Below are 26,664 nucleotides of genomic sequence, written 5' to 3'. Positions count from 1 at the left end.
CAGACGCAATAGACAAATTGATTAATGAGGTACTAAATGGTCTTTGAGAGGTCACTTGCTCAGGCTATCTTCTGCGACCTAAGTAAAGCTTTTTGATTGTGTGGATCATGATGACCTAACAACGAAATTAAGTTTTTACGGTATCAATGGAACTCCACTTTCTTTTTTCAAGCCATACTTAAACAATATAATATAAAAAGTTAATATTAGTGGAGAATGGTCCCAAGAATTAAAAATAAAATGGTGTGCCTCAGGAGTGCTGTTCTAGGTTCTCTGTTATTTTTTATTTGTATTAACGACCCAGAATATATAACTCGTAAAACTTATTTGTATGCAGGTGATACAACATTTTTAAATAAAAATCCCGATCTTAAACAACTTCAAGAGTTTGCTCAAAACTCAATTGATGAAGCCTCTATATTTGGTTTGAATCTAATGGCTTCCTCTTAAACAAAGATAAAACTAAAAAAAAAAAATCCATGGCCTTAGACCGTGCAAATTTAATATTTTGGATGGTATACACATACACATAACAGATTATATCAATTTATCCAGGCTCTCTCGCTTTTTTCCATTGTAATATTCACGCAAACCCAAATTAAAATAGTAAATATTTCATTTCAACCAAGTCAGTAAAAGTTTGTAGCAAACTGTTAAATTAGCAAACTTATTGACTGTTTACAATTAACATATGTTCTTCTTCTCACTTTTAATTTCTAACAACAGCTGGAGTTTCATAACAATTTTTGTTTCCCATATGTTAATCTTATAAAGAAATACAAAACTTTAAAGGGCCTCAGGGCCTCACTCTCTAATTATTTTCCTAAAAATAAAGATTCCTGCACAACTTCACGTTACGCTCTTTCCAATGACACTAAAAACATGTCAATCGGTTCAGTCGTTTCGGACGAGTAATTGTTACAAAAAACCTAAATAAGTAGTAGACTTCCTCTTATCCGGACTCCTCGGGACCGAGGCCAGTCCGGATAATGGTTTTTCCGGTTAAACTGATGTCCCCAAAAACTCGTTAAAATGGACCGTTTACTGTGATATTCGACTTAAATTTAGGAGAGCATATTGTATTTAGACACGTGATCACTGGTCTCAAATCTCTCCCACGAGAACAGTCGTTTCAGTACCGCCCACTTCCTGCCAATCTAGTCCGGTTCAACCAATGTGCTGATAAAAATTGTCCGGTTAAAGAGATGTCATTTCCGCCGAGTGTAGTCCGGTTAAACCGATGTCTTGTTAAAAGGTGTCCGTATAAGTGGGAGTCTACTGTATAGATACTTGGCTATACAAGCGTCTAGGCATCCAGTGCAACTCCGAGGATTGTGGATCAGAACACCCCCCACAACCGCACCATGTCGTACGCTTCCAAATCATACCGGCGCATCAGCATAGCCTAACTGTTCGCGGAAAATTGTTATCACTGTCGTTGTCAAAATGTATCGTTTGTTGGTTAAATTTAAATTAAATATAATTAAACTGTCATAACCTAACCAAACTTGCTGATAATGAAAAACTCAAATGAAGGTTTACTAATCAAAAAAATAGTTCTTTTCTAAAAATAAAATCATAAATGTCTCAAATTCATTTTTATAATTTTTTAATTATAAAATTAAACTGTCATAACCTAACCAAACCAACTAAACTTGCTGATATGAAAAAATTGTTGACAATCAGTTAGTGCTACCAGTGGGATTCGAACCCGGGACCTTCAGATTATCAGCCCGACACGCTATCCACTACACCACCAAGGCTCATTTTCAGCTGCGTATCGTTGGGGTTGCGGTAATGGTTGACGTCACGCCATCGGCACGGAGCGGTGGTGGGGGGTTTTCCGATCTGATCCACGATCCTCGGAGTTGCACTGGCTGCCTAGACGCTTATCTTGGCTATAGCAACTTATAGTCAATGATAACATCATTCTATGTGATAAATTTTTTTTCAATCCCTATAATTTTATCGCTTATTTGAAGATGTATTTTCTTTAACTATATTTATTTGCTTTTGGAAGACAAACTATTTTTCATCCTAAATCTTTGATTCTAGGATACCACTACAGAGTAACACTCGGTTTCGCAAAACCTTCCAAAGCTGAACAAACCATTGAGGGGCAAATCAAAATTACCTTACATGGTGAAAAAACTGCAAGAGAATGTGACCTGACACCGAGGTGAGAGTGACTTGGATAGAAAAATACAAGGTGCAACCTATTACAATGAATTATTTAAAGTATTGCCTCCTTAGCAAATTGCCCATATAGGGATGATGAAACGAGGGAATAAAATACTTTATTAATAATTGATTTAAAAAGGAAAAATATTTAAAAAAAACATTAACACTTCACTGTGAACATATTAGAACAACATAACATAATCAAGCAGCTGATATAAAAAGATACTTAAAAAAATAAAATCCTCAACAAAGAAAGGAATAAGCTATCTTACTATTTATTGGTATTGAACTATCAATTTCATATAAGATAAAATATATAAGATCATTATTTTCATTAGATATTCTTTTGAATACATTGGATATGCCAAGTTAGAATATGAAATCCTACTAATATTATAAATGAGAAAGTTTGGATGTATGGATGTATGTTTGTGACAAGTGAACGCGAAAAGTACTGGTCGGATTGGGCTGAAATTTGGCATGATGATAGCTCACATTCCCGATTAACATATAGGCATATTTTTATTTCAAAAATCCTTTCGGGCTCCGCCCCAGTGGCTCTGGAGTTTCCCATGTTAACCTTATGAGAAATGGAATTATTGAATCTTAACAGCTGTTTCAATTAAACAAGTTGGTTCTGTTCTATGATGTTCAATAGCATTAAAGTTACAAGGATTACCAACAGGGTGCAGCACTATTATTTCTTTTACATTTATGACAACAGCCAATTTGCAACCAAAAGGTGAGTGAGCGTAGCGAACGAACTTCAACCTGGAGGCGAGTACGCGTAGCGAACGAGCTAACCTGAAGGCAAGTGAGCGCAGCGAACGAGCTCTAACCTAAAGGTGAGTGAACGTAGCGAACGAGCTCCAACCTAAAGGTGAGTGAGCGTAGCGAACAAACTTCAGCCAGGACGTGATTGAGCCATGCGAACGAGATAATCTTGAAAATTAAGAAGTTAAACGGGGCAAAGCCCGCGGGTTACAGCTAGTTAATAATAAAAATGAACAAAGTGCTCGCCCATCTTCAGACAAAATCATTGTAAGTACATTTTCCTGTCAAATATACAAAGAAAAATTTATCTCTTACAGAGATTTTAGAAATTTTAATGAAGCAATTTTTTTGTCCGATGTTAATTTAACACCTTGGCACTCCATACATACCCTGGAGTCAGTTGATGATATGGTCGATTCACTTAATGAAACCATTTTAAATTGTATGACAAGCACGCTCCAATTGTCAACCGTAGGGTTAGTAAAAGCCAATCCGTTCCTTGGATTAGTGAGGAGATCAATGGTTTAATGGCTCGGCGGGACTCAGTACATTGCAGAGCCAAAATAACTAGAGATCAGGTGCTCGTGGCCCACTACTGCCAGCTTAGAAATCAAGTAAAACAACATTTACGTAATGCTCGACTTCAATATTATCATAGATTGTTTTCTGTAGGAAAGCAATCCTCTGTTGTTTGCTGGCGTAATCTAAAACATTTTGGATTTGGAAAGCATGTTAAAGTTGTTCCCATATCAATTCCCTTGAACAATTTCAATAATTATTTTTTATCAGTTTCATCACAGGCAAACGGTACAATAGTTCAGAACCATTTAACTGAGTTAAAATTAACCATTACTTAGTTAAAATTTCCCTTGCCAAATCCTATCACTAAATTTAACTTCAAGCCTATATTGCAAATTGATGTTTTGAAGGCTATAGGGCAGTTAACGTCTGACGCCACTGGTTCTGACAGAATCCCAATTTCTTTAAATAAACGTATCTTGTTTGCTCTCCTTCCAACATTAACTTTCATATTTAATACTTCACTAAGATCAGGTATTTCCCCAGAAAAGGGGAAGTCTGCGCTTGTCCGTCCCTTGAATAAATCTCATCCCCATCTCTTCCGCAAGACTACAGACCAATTAGCATTCTTCCCGCCCTTTCTAAAGCACTAGAAAGAGTCATTCACTCTCAAGTTTCTGATTTCTTGGCACAAAATAACATCCTCAATAGCTTTCAATCGGGTTTTCGTAAATCATTCAGCACTGAAACAGCAATGCTTCATGTAACTGATGACATACGATTTGCTATGGATCGTAGCTAATGTACTATCTTAACATTATTTGATTTCAGTAAAGCCTTCGATACCGTAAATCATAGCATTCTTCTAGCTAAACTCCAACTTTTAGGTTTCTCTGATAATTCACTAAAATGGATGAGATCATATCTTCAGAGCCGAAAGCAGTGTGTGTGTCATGACAACTTGACGTCCGACTGGAGACAAGTTCCCTGCGGAGTTCCTCAGGGTTCAATTCTTGGTCCTCTGCTTTTCACCATTTACATCAATGAAATCGGTACAGTTCTACACCATGTAAAGTTTCATTCGTACGCTGACGACTTGCAATCTATTCTCATTTTAAAGTGAACGATGCAAATGAATCTATACACTTGATGAACCACAACATCGACAGAATTGTCCAATGGGCAGAAAAGAATGGACTTAGGGCAGAAAGTGGACCTAGACAATTTACCAAAAATCACTGTAAACGAAACCACTTTGCAATACCAGGACAAAGTAAAAAGTCTTGGTTTGACTTTAAACCGCACATATTAGACTGGTCTGACACGGTGGTAAGCACTTGTAAAAGAGTGTTTGCCGCTGTTCACACACTGAAGAAGATGCAACGACTTCTACCTTTTCACATTAAACTCTTACTAGTCAAATCACTCGTGTTTCCACACTTTAACTTCTGTAACACTGTGTTTAATGGTATGACTGTGGCTTTGGCAACAAAATTACACAGAGTACAAAATTATTGTGTTCGATTCTTGTTCAATCTTAGGCGTGATGACCATGTCACACCCTATTACATAAATGAATGAATTTTGAAATTAGAGGACATCAGAAAAATATGAATACTTTTCATTACTCATTCGGCCATCAATCTTGGAATTCCAAATTATCTTGCAAAGAATTTTAAATGTTAATTTTAAATGAATGAAAGAGGCGCAAGGGATACCCACTCTGGCTCGTCCACGCTTCGCATTTCTCATCACAGAACAACTGTTTATAACAAATTATTTTTAGCAACAGCTTGCCGCCTATGGAACTCCATACCTTTTCACGTTAAATCCATAGAAAACTGATCCCGACTGATGGTGGCGCAGAAAGGATATTACCTTGACCGAACGGCCGTAGCTTGGCAGGATGGCATGCGTTAGGCCTAGATGCAACAGAGGGTGTATGTGTGTGTGTGAATGTATGTTAAGGAAGATTAATGTAAACTAAGATTAATGCTATTTTATAACTTGGTTTGTTACAAAATGTATAGTATTTTTTGTTAATATTTTGTTGTTGTTATTATTAGTTTTTTAGAGGTTAACTGTAAGAAAGGACCATGAGGTCCTAAGTTCGCCTCAATAAAGAAGGATTTTCTTTCATTCATTAAAATATTGATCAATTGAATAAATTAATGCTTTTGCATTGACCCACATGAATCCAGCAGCAGACAAACTTTAATCCCCATAATCAAACATCAATGGAGATATTGACTAATTTTTTGATCCTGTGGAGGACGTTATTTTGATCTCACTATAAAAGGTGTTTGATGTAAATACTATTACAAATGATTTATTGTTTGTGCAGTTCATGCTGGTTGACGCCGATTAGTTTAGGCCTATATTTTTTTTTTATAATTATAATGAAAGCTGTTGATTGTTCATTTATTTTTTTCAAAAAATTGAAGAATCTTGAATTGAAACACATTAAATTTTTAGCCGACCCCAGAAGTTTGTCCATGGGACTTTACATAAGTTCCTCAACACAGACACTGTAGACACTGGTCCAGTCCACAAGGCTGATGTTCGCTGGAGAAGAAACTCCAATGTGCTGTCACCAACATCTCTGTTCAACTGTGCACTGTCCTGCAATGACCATCTGTACGTACGGAACGTCACAGTGGATGTCACCAGCTCTACATTAGCTAGAGGGTTGGTAAAACATCTCAGTATAATAATAAAAAATGTTTCAGTTTTATTTATTAAGGTTCACTAGTGGTTGTTGGGATATAAGTTCCCAAAAAGCTCAAATGTAAAACACATTATTTTTAAATTATTTAAACAAACTCAGAATCAAATTATCTCCTTTTTAGTGAATTTCCCATATAGGGAATAAGCTATTACCGTAGGTCTCGTGGTAAAACCTAGACCCGGGACCGATTTACTTTTTTGTTTTGGGATCCACAGAGGCCATAAACACCCTTTGTTCAAATTAATATATATATATATGAGTCATTTAATAAATTAATAACTTAAATGGTAACTTACTAAATGTTTAATTATTTATTTCATTTACTAATGTATATTCATAAATTCACATATATATGTGTGTGTGTGTCTGTTAGCGCGATAACTCGAGCAAAATTGATCCGATTTTGATTAAATTTGGTACAAACGTGTAAACCTAAATTCAATCTAACGAGTTGTTGATCCAGCATGATCGGACTATGGGAACGGGGGTTTGTGGGGTAAAAATTGGGTTTTCCCATTTTGGACTCTATTAAAACACAAAATTTCAAGATTTCTTTCTAAACCGTTTTGTAGAAATAAAAAATAAAATAATTTTGTATATTGAAGCGTTGTTTTATGCCTAACGGTTATGGAGAAATTGAAAAAATTTTAAACTTAAAATTCCGATGTTATTCTTATGGAGAATAAATAAACTGTTGTAGTTTGCTTGTTTATGGATATACTAGCAGTTACCAGGCGCGCATTGCTGCCCTAACAACTATTATTTAAATGGTAATTTGTTCTTCACGATAAATAATAAAAAATGTACACCAAAAACAAAAATAGAATATTTATTTTACTTAATTGCCATGGATAAACAATGTTTTTTGTATATACATTTAAGTTATTATTTAACTCACTAAAATAGGTATTGCCATCCCTTTTATTGTTTATAATACTTTGATAAAGGTTTTACTTTTTATGTTTACATATTTAAAAATGGAGAAGTTAAACGTTGTTGAGTGCACAGGTGTGCTGCGATTGGGGTTTAATATATTTGGACTTATCCAAAAGTAAAATAGTTCTCTGTGCCGCATTCTGTGGAAACAGTGTGGCACTATTTCAAATCATGACTAATATAGAATGTTGTGATCCTTTAAACCTACAAAACAGTTGGTGAAAGTAAACATCTGCTTTTAAATTATATTTATTTGTAAAAATTGTAGTTCCAAAAGTCTGACATTGGACCCCTTAAAAAACCCCCTGGGCGGAGCCCTTTTGATGGATCTGCACCAAACTTCACACAAACCATCCTTGAATAATGCTTAATAATGCCTAAAAGTTTCATTCCAATCCGCCAAGCGTTTTTGGAGTCCATAGGGTATATACCTACATACATACATACATATGTACATACGTACATACATACATAAGTACATACTTCCTCTTTTATAGATATAGATTTTAATCAAATTTGGCAATTTTGTTTATTTCATACTAAGCTATCAACATTTCAATTAAAAAAACACCTCAATACCTTCCCTGTAGCAGCAAACCTAAGTAGGCCTACTCCATTAAAATTAATGTTATTTGAATAAGGAAATAAACCTCACAATTTTAAGGGAATATTTTAGTATAAATCCAGCCAAGAAAATGGAAATTTGCTTAGTCTGCAGGTTTGCTGGGGGGGGGGGGGGGTATTATTTTTATGGTTTAGCCTCTGGATCTCTGATTTTTACAACAAAAGGTTTAAATTACCTGTATCCCTCAAAGATCGCCTGACGGATACAGGTAATTTAAACCTTTTGTTGTATCAAATTATTGATTTGTCAGGATAGATATCCCTGTAGGGTAGATATCTTCTGTGTAAAAAAACAGTCTCTTAATTGTTTACTTTTGTTGATGCTATTTTCAAGAAATAATCTGCAAACATAATAATTGGTTGTGAATAAATACTGGTTTACTAAGGTAGCTTTAGTCTTGAGGCTAATGTTAAAAAAATTGCTTCCCTGATTGGAATTTTGGAAATCGTACTTGTGACATATGAAAAGGCATATAAGGTGTGTTGAGATAATCTTAGTTCTTGGTAAAAATCGCTAAATTAGCACCCTGACCCAGTTATTATTTCTAATTTTATACTCCTTTTGTAAATGTTTCACAAAATTAGTGTTATGGCATCCCATTGATAACTTAACCCAAGATTTTTTTTTCTGATAAACATATAAAAACTACTCTACGTGCAAGTTCATGTGGTGGTATTACTCATGGTGTGATAGATTTGACATATTTGATCAAAATAGGCATATTTAAACGTTCAGCGGGTGGTTCAGTTTACCACACCTATGTATTCATTTGCTACTGTTCTATTTCTAATCCAAGAATATTAAACACACATCTTGTTTCAACAAACTCTATTTCAAAACTAAACCAATGTTTACAAAAATATGTTTACAAAAATCATCTGTCAACAAAAGATATTTAAACACAAATAAATCATATGACTAAAAGAACAGACTTAATACAACAGCTACTTTGTTCACATTTTAAATTGTTTAATTTTTAATAGTATAAAATTTTTGTTCAATATATTCATTATCATTTTGTTTGAAAACATTTTAACGTTTTTACATTTTATTAAGGGTTAAAAAAGCTAATCGTCAGCTGATTCTTAACTCTTTAGCCACTGGTTAGGGTTCCATTACCCTTACCTTAGGGTTCGAGCCCTCTCCCGTCTTTCTACGACTTCCCAGTCGCCCACAATTTTGAAGGTAAGAATTACATTGTGTAATTAAATATATAGTTTCTATTTAAATGTTTGTAACTTCATTATTTTTGCAGCCCTAAGTTCAATTCTTTTGATTTGAGCCATCTTACATGATTCTACTTCTTATCATACGCTTAACAAATTTACATAAAAATACACAAATTTGCAAATTGCGCAGTATAATAATTGATTTCAATATTCAAAGATTTAACGAAAAAGTCTCAATTATTATAGGTAACGTTATTCATAATAGTAAACAGTATATTGCAGAATGGACTGGCAAATAAGTAATCCAAAATGTTAATATTGTGTGCAGGCTTGATGATAAATCACGATCAGCTGTATTTATGCAAACAAAAATCTGCTGTAAATGGCTTTTAATGCTTTTCTTATGGAGAACATTTTACGTTAGATCTAATTTTGTACTATTCTTCCCCGCCTTCATGGGATAGAGTCCTTTCATTTGATCCCTCTTCCGTCATTCTACAACTTCCCATTCGCCCAAAATTTCTATGCAAAGAATCACCTTACGTAAATAAATATACAGGGTGCTCATAAAAGGTGTGGACATAATTTACATAGTGATTCCTTGGGTCAAAATAAAGAGAATATCAAGAATAATATTTTTTTTCAAAAATCGCTCCGTTAACCAGATATCTGCCGTTCTGTATATTTTACATAAACGTTTTTATCTTTGGACTTTTTCAACCGATCTTTATGAAACTAATGAACTAAACTATGTATGTTAAGGCAGAAGAGACCAAAGTTAGAAAAACATTTCATCATGATTCAAAAATTTCAAAATGGCGGCCATTTTAATGTTTTAAACTTAAATTACTCAAAAACGACTGATTTTATGAATAAAAAATCACATACTCTTTTTTTTAGCATTTTTAATTCTTTATTAAACGATACCAAGTGTAAAAAGATTGAATAAGAAATAGCTGAAATATTACGATTTTTAGTTGTAGAATGGGGCAAACCTGACTAGCTTCTGCCTTATTCTACCCCATTTGAAAACTAAAAATTATGTCTCCACCTTTTCCGAACACCCTGTATAGATGTTGCCTGTGTTGCTGTCAGCACAACATACCTTCCACCGGTGCCATATCTCCTGTATAACCAGTGTCTGATGGTTGATCAGTTAGGCCTAAATGTTTTGTTTGTTGTATCCACGCTATCATTGTAATTTTTTAATTCTAAAAAAATCCACCGACGAGAAGAGCAGACATTCTGACATGAAGATGTGTTACTCGAGTTATTGTGTTCGCGGAAACATACATAAACATTTCATCGAATCATGTTTTTGGCCTCCGGGGATATAAAAATGAGAAAGTAAATCGGTTCTGGGTCTAGCTCTTTCTGTGCCACCTCTGGTGGTACTAGCTTCTTCTTAATAGGGCAATTCGCTAAATGTGTCACTCAAATGTTTACCTAATTTGAAGAAACCTCTGTTGAAGTTTAAAGATGCATATTTTTCATTAAATTATATTTAAATTGCATGTATATAATTTGTAGTGGAGACTGGGGTGGTCACTTCATTTTTTAAGAATCTAGGTGACGTGGATTAGTTTTGTGAAGTGTTTCTGTCTGGTGGCTTTTTGAGTAGACACTACCTCGTTTCTTTTCAAGATCTCAGTAGAGACTTTCATGTTACTGATGATAGAGTGATTTTAGGCTATACAATTTTATCTACTTCATATCCAGTTATTTACAAGAAATATACTTTTAACTAGGTGAAACCCGTCAAAATCGACGGTTACTCTCAAGGCTTACGACTCTAGTTCATCTACGGAAAGCTAGGTTTAGTGGAATATACTTCAAGTAGCTGCCTAAATAGTATTTACTTTTTATGCCTTTTTTTTAGCCGAAATGTCGTGTTATTTTCAATCATGTTAACAACCCAGTGCACGGTCCGTAACATAGGATACTGCAAATAATTTGTCAAGATAGGTACCATTTTAGGCAAGGTTTCTGTCTTTGGATGTTATTAGACATGATAAGAGTACAATAAACTTCTTCTGTAGATAAATAATCTGCTGGAGAAATATAAGCCGAATTATAAATGTTACAATGCGAGTTCAAGCATTTTGTAACTATATGGGTAAGTACATAGTATTTTTTAGGCTGCTGCTTAGTGCACTTAAAGAATATATATTTTAGAGTAAATTAAATGGTTTTTGTTGCTGAGTAGCGCTAGTAAACATGTACAACCCATTTATTTATTGTAATAACATTAAAAGGCTCTCTAATAGTTGAAATTCTTATTTGTATACATATCTATATTATGTGTTCACTATGATGAATGAATACTTTATAGCAACCTCTCTGAAAAGTCTGTAGTAAATTGAAGATTTACAACTTAATGACTTTCTAAATCGTGCACATATTTCTGCATAAATATTTAAAATGTTTTATCGAGTTGCTGTAAAGTACTATTAATTTAATAAAATATGGACACGGCTCAAATGGACAACGTGCCCTTCTGCACTTGTATTATTTTGTATTGTATTACACATTCGACTATTTTTCCAATGATTGAAAACATGTATGACAATAATCTCATGAACCTATGATGATCTGTAGAATAATATGATAAAATATAGGCAAAAGTGGTGAAAAAGGCAGACAACAACCCGTACAACAGATATTAGATAGTTCAATAAGAAATTATTGTAATTGTTCTGTGATAAAAGGAATTTCCACTGATTTTGTAATGAAACGTTATATATTGCAAAATATGACATGATACAGAAGAAAATCAATTTTAAAATCAGAAAATAACATTGCAAATACTTCTTCTGGACAACTCAGTAACTCCCAATAAATGTGTGTTGTTTAAAACACAATTTAAAAATTAACAGCTGTTTAATTAAAAATTATTATATGGCCAAAATGTAAACAAAGCTGTCGAGGGATCTTTAAAGGCTTCAGGGGCAGAGCCCTAAGCGAATTTACTTAGTTTATCTTTTGATAACTCATCTACAGACCAAGACCTTTCTTTGGACATCTCTATCAAGTTTCTTCGCCCAGTCGGTCTCTCAAATTAGTGGAGACAAAGTTTACAATTAAATATTTAGATTCCCCCATGTTAATCTTATGGGCGAAAACCCAACTTTGATGGAAGATCCTGCCCAAACTAATAAAGATATCAAAAAACGAAAAACACTTTGCAAAACTACAGATCAGGGCAATTGTTTTGACATTTTAATCATCAAAAACGGTCCAAAAATGTGGGAGGAGTTCTGTTTACAAAAATCGGCTTAGCGTATTATATATATAGATGGTTGAGACTGAGTGTTTGCTGAACAAAGGTATGTTCTATCATTCATTCCTGTAGTTGTACGCTTTAGGGGTTATGATAGATTAAGGAATTAAGTTCATGTTGAAGAAAAACTTGTGTTTGGGGCAATGAGAGTCAACAGCCACCATTACCCAAATCAATTTTTCCTTTATTTTACGTTTGAGATTCCACAGATAAACATTGGCAGTCTGAGCATGTCTTTTAGCAGGATGAAAAAATCAAAATATGTCTGGACCACCATAGAACTCTCATATTAGCAGTGCTCGATATGCAGCAGAATGGCATTCCGGTACTTTTCTTTCAGAAAGATCAAAATATTGGCCTAAATAGTACCTAGGCACTAATCACGTTAAATAAGTTACAGTTCCGGCACGTAATTTTTTACAAATCGAGCACTGCATATTAGTGTGCCCAATCATCGAAAACATCTCTCGCTTGCCAAGGTTATCAATTGGGCAGTAATATTTCAGCCACTATTAATAAAAAAACTTGAATTTTTTATAAATTTAATTTTTTTCCTTTTAATTTAGTCCTAAATCAATTGTATCACATACGTCATTATCCCAAGAGTGGGGGAGTGGCAGTCAAAGAATTTTTTTTAGTTTTTGTTGTTTGACTTCTAAATTAATTAATTTAAAAGGTCTTAGGTTTAAATGGTGTAAAACAATAATTGGAACATATAGTTCTGAGAATAATAAGAGTAATTTAACTTAAATCCTGGTTTTTAGTGATTACCCCTGTAGGTGACTGCCTTACCCCCAGTAAACAATAGGACTTTACTAATGATGAACAAATTTCAAGTTTTCAAACATACCTTTTAGGAGAATTCTGCCTTCTTAACTATCATTCACTATGGTGATTAAAAGTATTACAATATAATATACTTTCACACATTGTTGTAGGCCTACAGTAATCTATACTAGTGTACATGTTGCTCGAAAACAAGCAATTGCAAAGAAGTAAAGTACGGTAGTTATTTAAAAACAAATAACTTATTTAAAAACTAATAAAAGTCATAATTTTCGATGAGTTTAAAAGACTCAACTCATAGATTACGTACCTAACAGTTCCATATAATCAACATTTCTTGTAAATATTTTATCATTTTTCAAAAGCTGATCTGGTTTTTTAGTGTATTCTACAAACGTTTCCCACTTATAGCCAGCCGCATTAGGTTATCCATGTTGATCTTCGTCAATGATAATGTAGTCTGCATGGTACTACCCATTGTCGCCAGTACGTTAAAAAATTTCAGTGATTTTTTATAGCGATAACATTTTGTTTACATTACTTAAGAACTGCCTGACACTTCGGCTAACATCCTTGTTCATTGTTTGTGGAAATCATCATATGGATATCTTCACAGGTGTTCTTCATTATATAGGATGATAACAATAGAAAATGTTTTTTAAATCTCTATTTCTTCTACTTGGTGGCGCTCTATGACTTGCCTCTGTTTCCATGGTTAAAAAATCGGTTCTTTCAATGATTGCTCAAGAAATACAGTACTGGTACCCTGTCAATTCATTTTTCTTATTTGGTAAAATATATCAAATTGCCTAGGCTTTCTCGATTTTTTACATTGTAATATATGTTATGTACAAATGTAAATTAAAGTAGTAAATATTTAATTTCAACAAAATCAGTAAATGTACCCAATGCGTTTCATTGAATTGAAAAATAAATAACAGCAATTAAATTATACATCTGATCAAAATGTAAGCAATTGTTCTTCATAAGGATAACATGGGAACTTTCAAAGCCACTGGGGCAGAACCCAAGGGGCTTTTTTCAAAAATGTAAGGCCAGTTTGCAAATCTATGCAACACGGATAAAATCGGTTACGAAATGGCGGAGGAGTTCAACCGACAAACTTCATGTTCGCCTTTTAATTATATAGATTTATAAAAGAGGAAGTTTGTATACCTACATAAAATAAAATTACAGTTTTGTCTGTACATTGCGTAGAATCATGCAGTTTTTGGTTATTTTTACGTTTCATAGAGTAAGAAAGCCGAAACGAGTCTTATCTCAATTTCTGTCTGTCTGTTTGTCTGTCTTTCTGTCATTCTGTCTGTGACGCCAAAATGTGATTTTACTTGGCCTACTTCTAAAAAAATTGGGTGCCGATCAAGTTTCAAATCATTTTTCTGTATTTACTGGATTGGTGAGAGTGTCTTTGGCTATAAAAACATGGCCTCTCTTCTTTGAAGACAAAACAACAAACCATAAAAAACCCAATTTTGTTAGATTTTTGTCAAATTTTCTCCTAATGCTTACTATTACATTTTATTAAATAATGATCAGCTGTTTGGATTAGTTCTCACTTATAGCAAGCTTTCACTGATATGTTTACATTAAATACAGTTTACAAATACCGCAACCATTTCCGATCAAGTTTTATAAGCACATCTAAACCAAGTGAGATTAAAAACGTTGTGCCCGGTTTAATTAATTGCAAGTTCAATGATTGTTCTTGAGTTTTGACAACCGGGGAAAAGACCGTGAATCAGTGTTGTGTATAGTGCTGGGAAACATTTTTTAATCATCGTCACCAATAGCTTACCTAAAAAAAAGGTTTCCACTCATTGACGGCGCTTCAAGGACAGTTGTGTAAAGTGCAACATAAAAAATCAAAACTGCAGTGGGCAATCGGGGATGTTACTGCGATCTTGGGAGATCTTTCTGATTTCGCTGTGATCGTAAAAGAGGTTTAACTTAAAGATGTAGCTAAACTCGCTTTTCCAATGTGTCACTTTTGGTTTATACTTAACTCTTTGTGCTGCAATTGCTGGACCATACCGCAAATCTTGGCCCAAGCCCATTTCTTGGGTAGACCCTACATAGGCCGAATTATTCACAACCTCATTTCTACAACAATATCAGTACTTTTCCCTAGAATACATAAAACTAAAAACATCCAAAACCCTAGATTTGTGCGTTTTTTTGTCACATTTCCTCCGAATGTTTGCAAGATATGGCGATCATCGTTTAGAGATTACGTAATCTTTTAAATAAGAAACCTTTGTTTGGATAAAGGTGGTTTCTTCAAACTGTCATTAATATGTTAACATTAATAGTTGCTTACAAATAATGCTATTAATAGGAAATAACTTTTCGAAAACGTAAAAAAAATTTAAAACCAAGGGAGATTAATAACTTTGGTACTGCACCACATCAAGTGAAAGTTTTTTTGAGCAAACTGTACTATTATGAAAAGAATGATAAAAATGTTAGTAAAAAGAAAGAACTAGACTTAACCTTTTAATTGTGAACACTGAATAATAATCTCAAACAATAACAAACAAAATATGTTTAAAACACCAATATAATAAATAGGTTACATACCTTATAAATCCGACAAACAGCTCATTTTGAAAAGAAGGTTAATTGTTTACATGTTTCGGCTTGTATCGGCCATTGTCAAAACATCGCAGTTGGATGGTGAAATCCTTGTCATTGTTTCCTACTAAAAGTACATGCACAAACACACACACACGGACGGGACGAAAACATTACGAAAACGAAAATACTTTTAATAGGCCTATTATATAGAATACAAGGGCAGGACGCACGCACACCGTTGTCAAGGTCAGGATGCAGACTCAAAGCATAATAGGCCTATTAAAAGTATTTTCGTTTTCGTAATGTTTTCGTCCCGTCCGTGTGTGTGTGTTTGTGTATGTACTTTTAGTAGGAAACAATGACAAGGATTTCACCATCCAACTGCGATGTTTTGACAATGGCCGATACAAGCCGAAACATGTAAACAACCTTCTTTTCAAAATGAGCTGTTTGTCGGATTTATAAGGTATGTAACCTATTTATTATATTGAATACAACAGCTCAGGAGCTAGAATGGAAATTAATTTAAATATAAAACATAATGACATCCTCCCCTTTGGACGATTATTTCACTGGGATGATTTGGGCTCTACTTTGTCGCAGTGTTGATCCGTTGTCCTACTCAATTAGGTAGGATCTTGGCTCTTGAAGTTTAGCCTTCACCACACATTTCCTCCTCAGATCCGGTACCCAAACTGTACAGCCGGGATGAAGATCGGGAAGGTCCCTTGCCCCGTGGCGCTTGTCATATCTGGCCTTCATCCCCTCCCTGATGAGTTTTTCCTTAGCTTGGATCTTTGCATGGTCTGGCAAAGAGGGACATAGGTTTTCTGTTAAGATAGGGACGGTGCTCCTGATCTTCCTTCCCATGAGTATTCCGCTGGGGAATATCCATTTTCCAAAGGAGCTGTTCGGTAGGAAAGTAGACCAATTTCAACATCTTTACATTTTGACAGGATTTTTTTAGCTGAGCTCACTGCAGACTCAGCAAGACCATTTGACTGAGGCAGTTTAGGGCTGCTGGTGATAATTTCAAACCCCATATCTTCAGAGAATTGCTTCATTACGTCATTACAAAGTTGGCTACCGTTGTCACAACGTAGGCGGTGAGGTACACCAAACCGTGAAAACATTTTTTTCAGACAAGTAACTATTACATTTGAATTGATAGAGTTTAAAGGTCCAATAATTTCTAGATAACGGGAAAAGTAGTCTTGGACCACCAGATAATTTTGTCTTTTATAAACACATAAATCTGCACCAACTACCGACCATGGTAACGTTGGAAAGTCTGTAGGGATGAGTGGCATGGTAGAAATCCTTCTATTCTGCAGGCAAATGAAGCAGTCAGTTACCTTCCTCTCAATATCTTTGTTGATTCCTGGCCACCAAACTGTTTCCTTTGCTAAGCCACGGCATTTAGAAATACCCAGGTGGCCATTGTGGAGTTTGTCTAAAACCAATTCTCGCAGGCTGCGAGGAATAACAATCCTGCCCCCCATCAATATCAATCCCTCATGATCAGCTAAGCTATCTTTGTATTGCGCATAAGCACTGCATCGTTGATTAATCTGGTCCCAACCAGAGTGTAAGAACTTCTTTAACAGTTGGAATGTTTCACCTTTTGTGGAATGAGTTTTTATAAGTTCATGTAATGTATCTCGGACAGGAAGATTCGCTAATTGTTCTTTGACATCATCTTCTAGTTCATTGGAAGAAGAATCGTTGATTTCTCCTATAGTAAGATTCGTTTGTCGGGACTACGTATCTGGCACTATATTTGTAGGGTAAAAAGTTCCTTCTCCATGTTAATCTTGTTTGATTTTTAAATGTTACATATTTTATATATATCGTTTTTGTTGTGAAATTTTAATGAAGACCTCAATAATTGACTAAAATTACATGTTTTGTACATTTTTTATGTTTTATTTATAATTAAATTCTATAAATCTTGTTATTTAGTTTTAAGCTTGACGTTATCTTTTTTATTAAACCTTTGACTAGTCTATTTAAAGAGTTCCTCAAATGTTAAAAAACTATTTTATTTATTATTAATAAATACATTGTAAAAAAGGACATTATATAATATTAGACTATAAGAAGAATGACGAAGCACCTGTGCATTTATCTAAAACCTCTGTACGTTTATGTGCTAATAAACATGATTTGATTTGATTTGATTTGATTTGATTTGGCACAGTCAACAGTTTGCCTGGTACGTAAGTAATCTCGTAATCAAACATCTGTAACCGAAGACGTAAACGTAAAAGTCTAGGGGAAAGCTCTTGAATAGGTTTATTCCCCAGTAGTGTCGTCAAAGGTTTATGGCCTGTCTGAAGAAGAAAGCGTTTCCCAACCAAATAAATTTTCAGTTTTTCACACACCCAGGTACAGGCCAAAGCTTCTCGTTCAATTTGAGCATACCTTTTCTCTGTTTCTGTCATCGCTCTAGAAACGTACATTAGAGGAGAGAACTTTCCATCATGTTCCTGTTCAAGCAAACCACCGAGGGCAAATGAGCTAGCATCAGCAGAAACTCTAGTTGAAGCATTGACATCGAATGGTTTTAAAACCGGAGAGCTGGAAATGACCTGTTTAGTCTTCTGAAACGCTTGTTCCTGAGCAGGTGACCATGTGAAGTCGACATCTTTTTTAAGTAACTCTCTAAGAGGCTGACCAATCGAAGCTGCGTTCGGAACGAATTTCGTGAGATAAGTGAACATTCCAAGGTACCTCTGTAGATCAGTTTTATTCGATGGTGGTTGAAAATCCACAACTGATCTTATTTTGTCTGGATCTATAGATACTCCCTTGTCGCTAATTTCATGCCCTAAAAATTGCACTGTGGAGTTTCTGAATTCACATTTCTCTTTTTTCAGTGTTACATTAGCACTTTTGAGAGCTTGCAAGACTTTTCCTAGACGGATATCGTGTTCTTCAACCGTGTTTCCCAAACTAAGATATCGTCCATCATATTGACACATCCCTCAAGACCCTCTAAGAGTTTTGATACTCTCCTCTGAAAATGTTCGGGTGCAGACGATATTCCAAATGGCAGTCGGTTGTAGCAATACCGTCCAAAAGGCGTAATAAACGTCATGAGACGTTTGGATTCTTCCGTCAGTAATATTTGCCAGAAACCCATTCTTGCATCAAGTTTACTGAACACCTGAGCGTTAGAAATTCTTGAGAATATTTCTTCCGTAGACAGCAGAAGCAATCGCTCCCTTACAATATAATTATTGAGCTCAGTGAAATCTCCACAAAGACGAATGGCTCCTGACTTCTTTGGAGCCACAACTATAGGGGCGCACCACTCCGTAGCTTCTTCGACTTTGGAAATAATGCCATTGTTCTCCATTTTAAACAGTTCTTCTTTTACTTTTTTGAACAGAGGCAGGGGAACCCTTCGAGGGAATGAAATAGCATATGGCTTAGCATCCTGGACAAGTTTGATATGATGAGGACCGCCTTTCATTACTCCGGGAACATCGGAAAACAACGTCACAAACGTATCCCTCTGTTCTACTATATTACTGTCGTTAACCTGATTAACTTTGGAGGAAAAAATGAGTAAATTTAAAGCATGTATTGCTGGTCTACCAAGTAAAGGGTTCTTCAACTCTTTTAACTTTAACACATAAATCTTTTGATTGGACGACTTACCAGATGCAACTACCCTCAATTCCCCTTCAAATGTTCCTAAGCAGGAGAGAGTTCCTTTACCAGCGTGTTCAACTACACCTTCGTAGTTTTGTAAATCACTTTCAGATTTACCTAACATTGACAACAGATTAACAGGTATACATGTGATATCAGCCCCAGTATCTATTTTGAAAACCAACGAAACACCATTGACTGACATCGTTACTTCCAAAGGAGGAACAAAATCTGGTTTTGTAAGTAAACTCTGATTGGATAAGGAATCCAAAATAACATTACTAGCAACACTAGTGACAACATTATCATCGTTTTCTTTGCCCCTGTAAGAGTCTTTTCCCTCAAATATCACATGTACTTTTTTAGATTTACAAACACTAGAAAAATGTCAAATTTTCTTACATGTAAAACAGGTTGCCTCTTTAGCTGGACATAAGTTTGTGCCATGTGGTTTAGATGCACCACAACGATAGCAAACAAACGAGGTTGAATACTTGGATTTCCTTGATACCACGATAGTAGAGAGTGTACTCTTACTATCTGTCCTGTCCTGGTCCTCCCTTAAGAAATTTTGCTGAGACTTAACATTTTCAGATTGTTTAACTCTACCAATGGCTCTCACTAGGGTTAACTCTGGGTCCATTTGAAGAGAGAGAGACAGTTTTTCATCAGAAATCCCAACCACAATTCTGTCACGAATCAACTCTTTGCGGAGATTACCGTATTTACAAGTTTTTGACAGGTCAAAGAGACACCGTATGAATTCATTAACAGGTTCGCCTTCTTTTTGATTACGTTTATTAAACATGGCCCTCTCGTATATAATGTTAGTCTTCTTTGCGAAATGTTTGTGAAAACATGCTGTAACAAAATCATAATCACCAAGAGTTTCACCACCTAAGTTAAAACTTTGAAGAATAGTCTCGGCTTTAGGGCCCATTGTAAGAATTAACGTGTTGATTTGGGTTTCATCAGACTCTAAAATCAATTTTGATGCTGACCTATATCTCTCAAATGTCCGAAACCAAATTTCCCATTCTGAATCAACAAACAAAAAGGGTTGTGGTGTCTGACCCTGGTACCTAAACTCCTGACGAACGAGTGTTGCATTAGAACTTACTGTTTGTGACTGTACACTAAAATTTGGATCCTCTTGACCTTTCCTTTGTCTTCTCTTGGGCATTTTACGCACCTGACACCATGTACTATCATGAAAAGAATGATAAAAATGTTAAAAAAAAAGAACTAGACTGAACCTTTTAATTGTGAACACTGAATAATAATCTCAAACAATAACATACAACATAATATGTTTAAAACATTATATGACACAAACCATAGTGAGTGTTTAAAGCTTTACTTTGTTAACGTTACATGTTACATGTTTTGTGGCCTAATTGGTCGTTCGTAAGTACTATAGTTCTTTCCTTAATGTAAACGTGGATTTTTGGTACTGCTACTTTTCCTTCGAACTGGTGGTTATGGATGGTTACAAAAGTTATCGTTAGTGCTGCACCTTATTTCTTATTAAATTTAATTGATGTCTTACTGTATAATTTTTGCGTTTCCTGTCTGGAGTCCAAAATGTTAGTTTTTGCTATGAAAATGATAAAACATTAGTGAAAGATTTTTTGAGCAAACCATCACGATTTTTTAAAGCTTTATTTTGTTAACGTACTATCAATGTTTTGTGGACTGTGTATTTATTTACTTTTTTATATATTTGTCAATGGATTTACACCAATTTTACAGTTTGATTAGGCCTAAATACGATTATCATAAAATTTGATGACACTATCAAAACTTTCAAATACAATTTTTTTGTTTGTAATTTGCTTTGGTTAAAGCGTAGCAAATCTCCTAATTCCATTCTATATTTGTATGTGTATGTCTGTTGGTAACACATTAATGTCCTTATTTCTCAGTGTTTCGTGGAAAAGACAAGAGCACCTTTGTTAATGAAAATTTCAACCCGAATAAAGTGTGCAGTAATGAGGTTGAGGTAGTATTTTAACTACTTTTAACCAGTGTGAAAAGTAACTTTCAATTACAGGCCACCTCAGGGCTATACCTCATAGATCTATAAAGCAATTCCTTTTATCATTAGATTAAAATATGGACTAACACGATCGGGTCACATTGAATCTCGAAGCATTCGTTTTGGCTTGAACCTGTCAGATATTGTATTTGCGAAGGTTTATATTTATTCCTATACAGTAATAGTTTTGCCAGCATATCTGGAAAAATGCACACTAAATATGCAAACCAACTCCTGTTCTAAATATAAGAAGGTTTCAACTTACTACAAGATTCCCGTACGTAGAACGGGCACACAGCTAGTATATAGCCTATATATTTGAACGTTATGAGCTCAGACACCGTTGGACCGATTGCCACGAAACTTGGTACATATGTGTAGAATTTCATGGAATAGGTTTATACACCATCAATTTCGTGATCCGTCAAATCAGCTCCGCCCCAGTGGCTCTGCAGTTTCCCCATGTTTACCTTATGAGTACTTATATTTAAATGGAATTAAAGAATTTTAACAGCTGTTTCAACTAAACAATTTGATTCTGTGATGTTCAATATAATAAAAAAGTTAATAGGTTTACCAACAGGGTGCAGCACTATTATTTTTTTAAATTTATGACAACAGCTAATTTGTACCAAGCAGAAAAAAAAGCTGTGATACATAGAATGGATTGATTTTTTACAGTTATGTTAATGTAGCCAGTTAATACTAATAGTAAATTAATAAAAGTCTATCCACACACAGCAGATTTAGGTAACATCTTCTATATATATATATAATACGCTAAGCCGATTTTTGTAAACAGAACTCCTCCCTCATTTTTGGACCGATTTTGATGATTAAAGTGTCAAAAGAATGGCCCTGATCTGTAGTTTTGCAAAGTCTTTTTCATTTTTTGAAATCTTTATTGGTTTGGGCAGGATCTTCCATCAAAGTTGGATTTTCTTCCATAAGATTAACATGGGGGAATCTAAATATTTTATTGGAAACTTTGTCTCCACTAATTTGAGAGAACGACTGGGCGTAGAAACTTGGTAGAGGTGTCAAAAGAAAGGTCTTGGTCTCTAGATGAGTTACCAAAAGAAAATCGAAGTGAATCCTGTTAGGGCTCTGCCCCAGAAGCCCTTAAAGATCCCTCCAAAGATTTGTTTACATTTTCATGATGTGGATAATTGAAACAGCTTTTGAATTAAACAGCTGTTATTTCTTAAATTGTATTTTAAACAACACACGTTTATTGCTAGTTATTGAATTGTCCAAAAGAAGTATTTGCAATACTATTTACTGATTTTAAAATAGATTTTCTTCTGTATCATGCCATGTTTTGCAATATAACTTTCCATTACGAAATCAGTTGACAATCATTTTATAGTAACTCTTACAATTATTTCATATCGAACTATATCTTATATCTATTGTACGGGTTAGTGTCTGCCTTTATTACCACTTTTGCCTATATTTTATCATACTATCTACACAGATCATCATAGGTTCATGAGATTATTGTCATAGTTGTTTTCAATCATTGGAAAAGTCTTACAAAATAATACAAATGTAGAAGGGCACGTTGTCCATATGAGCCGTGTCCATATTTTGTTAAATTAATATTAGTGTATAGCAACTTAATAAAAAATTTTACAATATTTATGTAGAAAGATGTGCATGATTAAAAAATTAATTACACTGGAAAACTGCAATTTACTGTAGACTTTTCAGAGAGGTTACTTCGATGTATTCAATCCGTTTAGTAAAAACATAATAAGGGTATGTATACAAATAAGAACTTCAACTTTTAGAGAGCCATTGAATGTTATTAGACTAACCAAGAGGGTTCTACATGTTAAATATCGCTACTCAGCAACAAAAACCATTTAATTTATCTCTAAAAATATTTTCTTAAGTGGACTGAGCAGCAGCCTAAAAATATTATGTAACTTACTTATACAGTTACAAAATGCCCAAACTCGCATTTATAATTCGGCTTATATTTCCCCATCAGATTAGTTATCTGTAGTAGAAGTTCATTGAGCTCTTATCGTGTTTAATAACATCCAAACACAGAAACCTTGCCTAGAATTGTACCGGTACCTATCTTTGACAAATTATTTGCAGTGGTCTATATTACGGACCGTGGCCCTCTGGGTTGGTAACATTGTTGAAAATAACATGACATTTTGGCTGTAAAAATGGCACAAAGAGTAAATAATATTTAAGCAGCTACTGTCATGACAGAAAGGTCATATTCCTTTTAAACTAGATCACATCATCCTTTATACAATACGTTGATTAACAATGCATTTAAACATCAATTTTTACGTAACAGCCAATTTAAAGTATTCTTTTATTTTTTGAAATGCCACTTTGCTATGTCATTTGCATTATTTTTTGCCAATGAAGTCGCACGCCCATATAAACGAAGAGGCCCCTAACCGTCGATTTCGACGGGTTTCTCCTAGTAATAATTGTTCTATTTAGCGTTCTCAAGCTGATTATTTTCAAGGACACATAATTGTCTCTTCCGCATCTTGACCCCGTTGCAAGGCTCGGATATAGCGGCTAGTTCAATATAAAAAATACCCCCGCCGCAGCAAACCTGCAGACTAAGCGAGTTTTAACTTGTCTGATTACATTTTTACTAAAATATTTCCATAAATAAGACATATTTATTCCCTATTTAAATAACACTAGCTCTAACCCGCGGGCTTTGCCCCGTTTAACTTCTTAATTTTCAAGATGATCTCGTTCGTATGGCTCAATCACGTCCTGGTTGAAGTTCGTTCGCTACGCTCACTCACCTTTAGGTTGGAGCTCGTTCGCTGCGCTCACTTGCCTTCAGGTTAGCTCGTTCACTACGCTAACTCGCCTCCAAGTTCAAGTTCGTTCGCTATGCTCACTCACCTTTTGGTTGCAAATTAGCTGTTGTCATAAATGTAAAAGAAATAATAGTGCTGCACCCTGATGGTAATCCTTGTAACTTTAATGCTATTGAACATCATAGAACAGAACCAACTTGTTTAATTGAAACAGCTGTTAAGATTCAATAATTCCATTTCTCATAAGGTTAACATGGGAAACTCCAGAGCCACTGGGGCGGAGCCGATTGGACGGATCACGAAATTGATGGTGTATAAACCTATTCCATGAAATTCTACACGTATGTACCAAGTTTCGTGGCAATCGGTTCAGCGATGTCACTGTCAAATGAGTTTATCACTGCCAAATCCTACTATTATTATAAATGAGAAAGTTTGGATGTATGGATGTATGTTTGTGACAAGTGAACGCAAAAAATACTGGTCGGATTGGGCTGAAATTTGACATGATGATAGCTCACATTCCCGATTAACATATAGGCATATTCTTATTTCAAAAATCCTTTCGGGCTCCGCCCCAGTGGCTCTGGAGTTTCCCATGTTAACCTTATGAGAAATGGAATTATTGAATCTTAACAGCTGTTTCAATTAAACAAGTTGGTTCTGTTCTATGATGTTCAATAGCATTAAAGTTACAAGGATTACCATCAGGGTGCAGCACTATTATTTCTTTTACATTTATGACAACAGCTAATTTGCAACCAAAAGGTGAGTGAGCGTAGCGAACGAACTTCAACCTGGAGGCGAGTTAGCGTAGCTAACGAGATAACCTGAAGGCAAGTGAGCGCAGCGAACGAGCTCCAACCTAAAAGTGAGTGAGCGTAGAGAACAAACTTCAACCAGGACGTGATTGAGCCATGCGAACGAGATAATCTTGAAAATTAAGAAGTTAAACGGGGCAAAGCCCGCTGGTTACAGCTAGTATATATATATACAAACATCCTCTTTTATACTTATAGATTAAGATTTAACGAGTGCTTAGGTTTGCTGCTACGGGGAGGTTAAAAAGTGTTTTTTTACCATACGTCAATAGTATAGGATGAAATAAATAAATTTGCCAGATTTTACCAATATATATATCCATAAACAAGTAAACTACAACAATTTTCATTTTTCCATAAGAATAACATGGGAATTTTAAATTACACTATTTTTCTCCGTGACCGTTAGGCATACAACAGCGCTTCAATATACTAAATTATTTATTTTTTTAAGTTCTACAAAACGGTTTGTAAATTTTTTTGTTTTTAGGGTCAAAAATGGGAAAACCCCATTTTTATCCCATAAAACCCCGTTCCCATGATCCGATTATGCTGGATTGGGAACCAGTTATCGCGCTTAACGGACACATATATATATATATATATATATATATGAATCTGAACGGATGGTGTTTTTGGCCTCTAGGGACCTCAAAATGAAAAATTAAATCGGTCCTGGGTCCAGGTCTTACCATGAGTACTACGGTAATAGCTTATTCCCTATATGGGAAATTCGCTAAAAGAGCTTAATTTTCACCATGATTGTATTGCTATGTTTCAGAGATGACCTGAGCAAGTCACTGTACCCCATGGGGGTTGAATATGGAGACATTTCTTCAAGTGGTGCTGTTACGTTTGTTGACCAATGTACCTTGTGAAAAGAAATAGATGCAAAAAAGTCTTCTGCAAAAATGTAACAGTGTTTGTTTGAAATTATCAACATGGTGAAAAAGTACAACCACAGTAATAAGCCAAAACCAAACTCATCAATATTTAGCTTTTAATATTGATGGTGTAGTTTTGGTTAGTTTGTCAGCGTTTTAATGATAGTTAATTATTGAAGAACTTCAGGTTTTGCAATACAGTAGAACCACGGTTAACCGAAATAAAGGGGGGGGAGGGAGCCGTTTCGGATAACAAATTTGTCGGTTAACCCATCATATGCTAAAAATAGCCAATGTATCACCACAGTGTGTAGGAAAAATGAATTTAAGAAGAATGTCTATATAATTCAGTGTTTTATTTCAGCTACAAAAATGTTACAATGGGATAGAAAATACTTTAAACCAGACAACTGAAATTATTAAACCGTTTTACAGTCCTATATTATTTTATAGAACCATTTCGGTTAACCCAGGGTTTTGGTTAACCCGAATTCAGTTAACAGGGGTTGTACTGTATATCACGTAGCATGTTTAAACCTTCCAAATAAACCAAAGATCCAACAATATTAAAAGCAAATTTTTTTACAAAAAGAAACGATAAATTCAAATTAGCATCTTATTATAGAACAAGCAATGTACCACAGAACATTAAAAAAATCAAAAATGTTTCTCCAAAGCATTCACAAACAAGTTTTTTTATCACAATGCTCACTTATATTGAACAGTTTTAAAATATTTGTCTTTATCTGTATCTGTATCTAAAGTTGTAACTTATAGAAATTGAGTATTTTTGAAACAACATGGACTTGCCATTTTAATATCATACTCATCCAAGTTTTCAGTAAATCAATATTTCCT

The 26,664-nt window shown here is 34.7% G+C and overlaps 1 protein-coding gene across 2 annotated transcripts in view; it reads left to right on the top strand.

The window, feature by feature from the left end:
• LOC128985715 (inactive pancreatic lipase-related protein 1-like) overlaps positions 1-25,839 on the top strand; it is a 94,364-nt gene extending 68,525 nt beyond the window's left edge. For both annotated transcript variants that reach the window (XM_054405519.1, XM_054405520.1), the window contains exons 9-11: positions 2,056-2,179; positions 5,950-6,162; positions 25,704-25,839. In XM_054405519.1, the coding sequence (XP_054261494.1) occupies positions 2,056-2,179; positions 5,950-6,162; positions 25,704-25,800 (434 nt within the window). In that variant the 3' untranslated portion in view covers positions 25,801-25,839. The remainder of the gene's footprint in view (positions 1-2,055; positions 2,180-5,949; positions 6,163-25,703) is intronic.
• The last annotated feature ends 825 nt before the right edge of the window (positions 25,840-26,664 follow it).

Source organism: Macrosteles quadrilineatus, unplaced genomic scaffold (assembly GCF_028750875.1).
Source record: "Macrosteles quadrilineatus isolate MER2022 unplaced genomic scaffold, UCM_ALF_1.0 Scaffold_2__2_contigs__length_208266976, whole genome shotgun sequence".
NCBI classification, from domain to species: domain Eukaryota; kingdom Metazoa; phylum Arthropoda; class Insecta; order Hemiptera; family Cicadellidae; genus Macrosteles; species Macrosteles quadrilineatus.
Note: the sequence above shows the minus strand (reverse complement) of the source record. Positions and strands in the feature narration are given on the sequence as shown.